The 7970-nt window shown below is 41.5% G+C and overlaps 1 protein-coding gene across 1 annotated transcript; it reads left to right on the forward strand.

The window, feature by feature from the left end:
• Positions 1-3728: 3728 nt before the first annotated feature.
• Positions 3729-6914, forward strand: LOC149182942 (uncharacterized). Its single transcript, XM_089414738.1, has one exon. The coding sequence runs from the start codon at positions 3729-3731 to the stop codon at positions 6912-6914; it is 3186 nt and encodes a 1061-aa protein (XP_089270864.1).
• The last annotated feature ends 1056 nt before the right edge of the window (positions 6915-7970 follow it).

The following is a 7970-nucleotide window of genomic DNA, read 5'->3' on the forward strand; positions in this document are numbered from 1 at the left end:
GCATCTCCCAAGGCTAACAACTTTAATTATCAACATGTAGTTCGTACAAACTTAAGAGCTATCAACACTATATGTGCAACATATAATGCATTGTACCTTTTGACATGATGTAACAGAGTGCATGTACTGAAATCAAATCCTTAACTAATTGTAGAAAATGAAATGCTCCAAATGGAATCCTTAACCTATTGCAAGAAGGAAAGTACAAGAAAAGAAACCTATTCTAATTGCATAAAGTAAATATCATGGACTAAATTTCATCCATTACATTTCAAAGAATTTAGATCCATTAACAAATTTCATTGGATGTGGAAATCAAAAAAATGATCGTTGTATTATCCAATTCATAAATTTGTCCATTAATGCAAATCATTAAAATGTTTTGCATGAATAAAATTAGTAATTAGGATTAGGATCTTAAGTAAGAGTGTTGAGGACGATGAGGGTTTGACAGCGAGGGTTCTATCCGGAACCACGATCAGGGCACAGATAGGAAGCTAGTAGTCGTTTTCCATGCGCAGAAGTAGATGAAGGGAAGTGGCATCCGATTCGACTGGCAGCTGGAGATCGTGCGATAGTTTTTTGCGGCTAGCTGTGAGATTTCTTTCCAACAGAAGCTGTAAAGCTAATATTCGTTTTCACCGTCTCCCGGAGTAAGGACAAGGTTTCGCTGGCACCTAGCATTGTTTACTGGCATTTTTCTTGGATCGACCCCCGTAACCATGGTTAACCCTAACGAATTGGTCGATTTGGACCCGGAATTGGAAGACATTCTTTCAGTTTGGGTGAAAGAACCGACAGTTCAAAACGTGGAGCGGTATTTCGGGGGTTTTGAACATTCAAGGGTAGTTCCGGTTTCTCAGGGAACTAAGGCACTTTCTCAGCAGCCCTGCAAGGACTTTGACAGATTCACACCCCGGGTTCGCAGACAGGATATACACCAGCAGCCGATTAGTGAAGATGCAGTGGACAGGGCGTTCACAGCGGCACAATCTCTTGGTATTAAGGGCAAAGCGGGGTCGGGCCGGATCCTTCTTTCTGGGGGCATCGAAGATGTTGTAAACTTGGGTTTGTTTCAGGGGCTGGTAAATCAAGGGGTTCTGAAAAGGTTTTTTCGCTCTCTAGGGTTGCCCTGCCAAGAGACCCCCCCCCTTTCAAAAGACAACCCTGCAGGAGGTTTCGATGGACAGTTTGTTAGTCAAGCGGGACTGCCGAAAGGTTTCAATGTATCATCGGAAGAGAATCTTTTATCTGGTATCCCTATACCTGATATCTCCGCTCCCTCTCAGCCTTTTCCGGAGGTAGAAACTCAATCGATTCCGACCCAAGAGGAACCAAAATGGCACGACGCTTCTGAGGAAGCTAGGGTTTCAGCTGAGGGTTCCGGGAAAAAAGGGGAAAAGAGGAAAACCCAAAGGCCGATTGGATCCCAGGAGCTGGAAGGAAACCTGGTACTTGGCATGGAGGTCTCTATTGATGAAACCCTAGTAATGGCAGATTGCACCCTGGTTGGTAGGGCAAGAGGTAAGAAGCTATCGTCAGGCTTCTTGCAGGCATGGGGAGAAAAGCAGTGTGTATGGGACAGACCCCTAGGGTTCGAAGCCTTAGCTTTAGCTAAAGGCTGGTTTATGTTCAAGTTCGTGGACAAGGAGGCTGCTGAGTGGGTGCTTGGAAGAAACTGGATTATAGGCAACATTCCAGTCCTGTTGAAAAAGTGGAGCCCTCTGTTTGATGCTTTTAAGGAGAAAATTGATGTCTTCCTGGTATGGGTTAGGGCCCCGGGCCTCCCCTCGTTCCTCTGGACTGAAGCGGTTTTCAAATCCATCGAAAATAGACTGGGAACCTTCCTGGAGGCCAATATGTCATTTTTGGAGACTAAAAATAGAGCAATGGCTCGTATTTTGGTAAGCTTAAATCCTAGCAATGGCCTTGCCCAAAAAATAAATCTTCAGTATAAAGAGTACGTGTTTGAGCAGATTTTGGATTATGAGCATTTTACCTTCCGGTGCCATCGGTGCCATGAATATGGGCATCTTGCCAGGGATTGTCCGTAATTCAGGAGAAGGAGGCGGTTTCGGAGAACCCCAATTCTAAGTCAGCCAGTTTACAATCGCGGCCACGTTTCTTAGGAGAAAGTAGGCATGGCAGAGCAGTCTGTAGAAGATATGGATATTGAGGGGATTCAGAAAGAAGCAGCGACGGAGGAACCCCAGCCCCATGAGCTGGTCAAGGCCTCAGAAGCTCAACCTGAGGATGCTAAGGAGGAGAACGTAAAGGAACCAAGTGCTGATCATCCCCCTGTCAAAGAACCTGAGAAGGATATGTGCTCTGATCCTCCTTCTCCTCCCCTTCATTTTCCAGAACATCTTTCTGCTTCCCATCATGATTCACCTTCTCTTCACCCCTCTCTTAATGATGGCATAAACAAGAATTTAGATATTCTTGAGGGCTCTCCTGATATTGATACCCTCTCGGCTGCCATGCCATCCCTTGATCTAAATAGTGAAGAAGTGTGGCCTCCTCTTGTTCCTCCGGTTCCTCTTACCCCATGTCCCTACAACCTCAGATCTATGGTTGGGAAGTCTGGGCCGTCTGGTTTCGTAGGTGGTTTAGGGATTATGACCTCCCAAAGTTTACCAAAAAATAAAAGAGGTAGAATTTCAGATTTATCAAAGGCAAAATTAAAAGCTAAGTTGGATGTAGCAGACGGGAAACAACACTCAATTCCTGGGGTACTTAGAGCGGTGCAGTCCCCTGTCTCTGTTATCAAATGATTCTGTCGTCTTGGAATTGTAGAGGTTTGGCCAGCAAACCTAAAAAACTGGTCCTTAGAGATTGGATTCAAAACTCTAAATCTGACATTATTTTTCTTCAAGAAACCCTGGGGAAAGGCTCTGAAGTGGAAATAATGCTAAATGCTCTCCTCCCAGGGTGGAAATTCTCAGCAATTGATTCATCGGGCCATCGGGTAGGGCTCGCGATTGGATATAAAGAAGGAAGAATAAAGGTTTTGAATCAATGGGGGACGAAGCAAGTAATGGGCATGGAGATCATATCCCCAGATTTTTCCCTTCCATTTTTAATTGTAAATATTTATGGCCCTTGTCAAGGAAGGGAGTGTTTCTGGAATGACCTGATGAATAAATCTTTGATGAAGTCGCCCCTATTGATCATGGGTGGTGATTTAAATTTCTCAATAGGGCGAGCAGAAGCTTGGGGCCCTTCGGCCAGGGAAGATCCCATGTCGGATTTTTTCAACAGCCTTCTCTTGGATAACAATCTTATAGATCCATCCCCGTCCAAACTCAAGCCAACTTGGAGGAACAGAAGAGCAGGGGAGGATCGAATTGCTAAAAGATTGGACCTTTTCCTCCTCTCTGAAGGCTTAATTTCAAAAGTCCCTATTCTCAAGCAATGGGTAGAGGAAATATGTAACTCTGACCATTTCCCTATTTTCTTGGATATTTCCTTCCCCCCCCCAAAGCCTCCTGCCCCCTTGAAATTCAACTCTTCTTGGCTTCAAGATCCCTCCTTTAATAAACTTTTCATGGAAACATGGATCCATCCGGGCAGGGATGCAAGAGATGACAGATGTTTCTTGTTCATGGAAAATCTTAAGAGACTGAAGAAGGCGACTATCTCTTGGGCAAAGGATAGGAAGACCAAACAGAATGAAGAGCTGTCCAAAATCAGGGAGGAGTTGAAAAATTTGGAAAGTATGGAGGAGCATGGCTATATCTCGCAGGCTTCCAAGGATAGAATCCTTCATTTTGGAGAAAATTCAGAACCAAAATCTTTTGGACAAGGAGGAAGAATGGAGGCTCAAGAGCAGGGCTATATGGTTGAAATCAGGAGACGAGAATACCAGTTTTTTTCATAATTTTGCAAAAGGAAGAAAATCTGTAAACACCATCTGGAGCCTCAAAGATGAAGAAGGAAGGGAGATTAGCACTTTCTCAGGTCTCTTTGGTATAGGACAGAGACATTTCCAGAGGTTATTCTCAGATCCGGGAGAAGCCACAATAGCTGAGGTTATAAGAACTGCTCAATGTTTCCCAAGATTTGTCGAAGAAGATGAAGCAGAGGATTTATCAGCCCTTGTAACTAAGGAGGAAGTTGAAGCAGCTATGAAGCTCATGGCCAAAGATAAAAGCCCCGGTCCGGATGGTTGGACCATCAAACTCTTCCTCTTTTTCTTTGATTTAATAGGATCTGAAATCACTGATGTAGTTGAAGAATCAAGACAGAAAGGAGAAGTTTACAGGCCCTTTAATTCAACTTTTATAGCTCTCATCCCAAAAAAGGACGATCCGGAGAACTTTGAAGATTTCAGGCCGATATCCTTATGCAATTGCATATACAAAATTATTGCAAAGGTGATAGCTATAAGAATTTTTCCCATTCTGTCTAGAAACATTTCTATGGAACAATTTGGGTTTTTGGATGGGAGACAAATCCACGAAGCCATAGGAGTAGCCCAGGAAGTAATTCACAGTGTCAGGCAGCAGAAAAAGAAAGGTGTGGTTTTTAAAATAGACCTCTCCAAAGCCTATGACCGAATAAACTGGATTTATCTCAGGATGTTGGTTACTCACTTGGGCTTCAATTATTCCTTCATTAGTTGGGTAATGGGTTGTATCTCCAATGTCAGCTATGCGGTTCTTATTAATGGTGCAGCTTCTCCTTTTTTCAAAAGACAAAGAGGATTAAGGCAAGGATGCCCCTTATCTCCTCTTCTGTTTCTTCTAGTGGCAGAAGGTTTAAGCAGGTTGATTCATAAAGCTAGAAGAGAGGAGAAGGTAGAAGGTATAGAGGTAGCAATCAATCTTTTCATCACCCATCTTCTTTTTGTCGATGATATTTTGATTTTCTCTAATGGATCTCTCAATGAACTTAAGGAGATTAAAAGCATAATTGATCTGTTTATGAAAGCTACTGGCATGCAGATTAATTATAGGAAGTCTCAGGTATCTATGGCGAATGCTGACAGAAGGGAAAGATCCTTGGTGCTAAATCTTTTTCCCTTCCACCAACAACCGCTGGAATCCCCCTTCAAATATCTGGGATTTTGGCTAAAACCGACAGCATACAAGAAAGAGGATTGGAACTGGCTAATAGCTAAGATAGAAGCCAGAATTTCTCACTGGAGTCACAAGTGGCTTTCCAGAGCAGGCAGATTGACCCTTATCAAATCAGTATTGTTAGCCATTCCAGTCTACTGGGTAGCTTTAGCTTGGGTTCCTAAAGGAGTGTTGGAGAAAATCAGAAGGATTTGCAACAAATTCTTATGGGCAGGCTCTAAAGAATGTTCTTTTCTCCCCTGGGTAGCTTGGGATAAGTTGGCAAGGCCAAAAGAATGGGGAGGTTGGGGAATAAAAAGACTCCCTGAGTTTAGTCTTTCTCTGGCAGCTAAATCAGGCTGGAGACTTATTTCGATGGAGAATCTTTGGACTAGGGTGGTCAGAAGGAAATACATAGACCCAATCCCTTTGGAAGACTGGATCAGGAGCCAGGAAAAGAGAAAAAAGAACGTCTCTGTAATTTGGAAAGCCACGGTGGAAGCCTTCTCAGTTATTGAACAAGGGCTGGCATGGAAGATAGGAGACGGCAAACATCTAAAAATTGGAAGGGATCCCTGGGTAGGCTGTAATGAAGCTTTTGCTCTATCCCCAGGCTTACTTAGGCATCTTGCTAGTAAGGGTATTTTTACTTTAAACCAGGTGGAGAAAATAGGTCATTCCACAATATGGGGACAGGCTTGGAAGAGTGCGGAAGATCTGGGTTTAAACATCAGGTGGAAGAACGAATGGTGCTCCTTCATCCAAGAACTCCACCGTTCCAATGTCAGGCTCAAAAATGAACCAGACTTGTTGATATGGGCCCAGGGGGATTCAGGTGAATATTCCCCAAAGGATGGATATAATTTCCTTATGCAAAAGAAAGGTTGGGGAAATCCAGAGTGGTGGTCGAAACATATCTGGAAGTTAAAAGGACTAGCAAAGGCTAAGATTTTCCTCTGGTGTATGTTAAAAAGGAAAGTTCCAACCTGGGACATTTTGCGAGCCAGATATTTATTTGGACCAGGGAGATGCTCTCTGTGCAAATCTGAAAAGGAATCTATAAATCACCTTTTTATTTCTTGTGCAGAATCAAAAAAGATCTGGGGGGAGCTAACTAGATTGCTCAACATTAAAGCTCAGTGGGGCAATGATCCTTTGGAAGAAGCTTGGAGTAGATGGTGGCAAAATTTCCCGGAAGGGAATTTGAGACTTCTTCCTCTTATTTTCTTCTGGGGGGTGTGGATTGCGAGGAATAAGAGCCTTTTTCAAGATAAAAACACTCCCGCTTCAGTCACAGCGATTAATTGTGCAGCCATCTATTCCGCCATACCTGTCCCTGAACCTAAAATTCCTCATATTCCTTCCAAGTCTGTTACTATCCAGGAGGGTATTCCCTGGGCTTTCTTTGACGGTGCTTCCCAGAACAACAAGGCCGGAGCAGGGTTGTGCATTCACCTAAATCAAGATCATTCTCTAAAAGCTTCTGTAGGCCTAGGTTCTGGCTCAAATAATTTTGCTGAGTTGACTGCATTGCGCCTCCTTCTTTGCTGGCTTCTTCATAGAAATATTTTCTCAATCCAAATTTTTGGAGACTCTTTGAATGCCATAAACTGGGTCAATGGAAGTGCTGCTTGTCAAAACCAAATTATGAAGATTATTCTTGAAGAAATAATGCTCTTAAAATCATCTTTTAACAATTTCATCATATGCCATGTCTACAGGGACAGAAACGAGGAAGCAGACAGGTTTTCTAAGGCTGGTTTACAACAGGATTTGGGAAGCTGGACAATAATTGAAACAAGGCAGGGGCAGTCTCTTACATCGCGGCAACCTCCTTTTGATCAGACACAGTGATTGCGGCCCTACTTTCTCTTTGTGCTTTAAGTTTATGGTCAAAATTGTTATATCTTTTTCCGTGTTTTTTCTCTCTTTCTACAGTTATAGCATTACAAAACTCTATTTTCTTTGAGTATATCAGCTTGTCTGAAGTATAGTTACAGTCATGTAAGAGGTTGTTTTCCTTCTCTAAAGGAGACCTCAAAATGTCTTTATGTCAAATGTTTAAAGTCTCCGTAAAGGAGGAAGAGCAAACAGTTAAATATCAGACCTTATTTCAGCAGTCATCAGAAAATTTTATCATCCATAAACAGTCAAAAAAGACTGAGAATTATGTGTTTTTACAGCAGGACAAACTACAATCCACTGAATCATCAGGATTGCAAGTTGCTTACAGAATGTAACTTTTTATTTCTTAATAAAAAGTTGGTTTTTTTCTTCGGAAAAATTAAAATGTTTTGCATGGGTAAAGAGGAAAGTATGAAGTCGTATCTAGTGTTCCATAATCAATTCTTTATAGCCTAGGTATCTTGATTGAACCCTAATGGATAGTAACCTAGATTCATGAAGGAATCTAGCCAAGTATATGCACATTGGAAAACTACTACACGGTCTTTTGTACTAATACTACAAGAAACATCAAATTTTCTATAGGGAGTTATAATTCACTTAATTACCAACAAAATAAAATCCAATTTGGATGGAATAAATTGTTTTAGTTATTAGTATTTGTTAGGTCTCTGTTATAATTGGAATCACTCAAAAATACCTATTTTAACCCATGCTAAAATATGACATAAAATTACTAGTCGAAAATGTAGAAATTCAAGAACTAGTGAGCTAGTACATCTATCAAAGTCATAACCTAATCAAGTGAAAATGAAGTGGGGTAGTTTTTTTATTAACTAGAATGATTTTGTGATCTAATTCAAGTGAAATCCATTTTATTGAATCTCGTTAGCATGTTCTAAAAAATATCATAAATTTATTGTTGTTTGCTACAAAAGGATCTCAGAAATCTAGATTTCGAAATAAGAAAACTAATCCAAGTGGCTAAATGATTAGTATGACCTT

This window comes from Pinus tabuliformis, chromosome 3_2 (assembly GCF_031772625.1).
Source record: "Pinus tabuliformis cultivar Carrire ecotype Pingquan chromosome 3_2, CPIR1, whole genome shotgun sequence".
NCBI classification, from domain to species: Eukaryota; Viridiplantae; Streptophyta; class Pinopsida; order Pinales; family Pinaceae; genus Pinus; species Pinus tabuliformis.

Coding starts and splice junctions, on each gene's coding strand:
- LOC149182942 (XM_089414738.1), top strand. CDS start 3,729: ATGGCTATATCTCGCAGGCTTCCAAGGATAGAATCCTTCATTTTGGAG.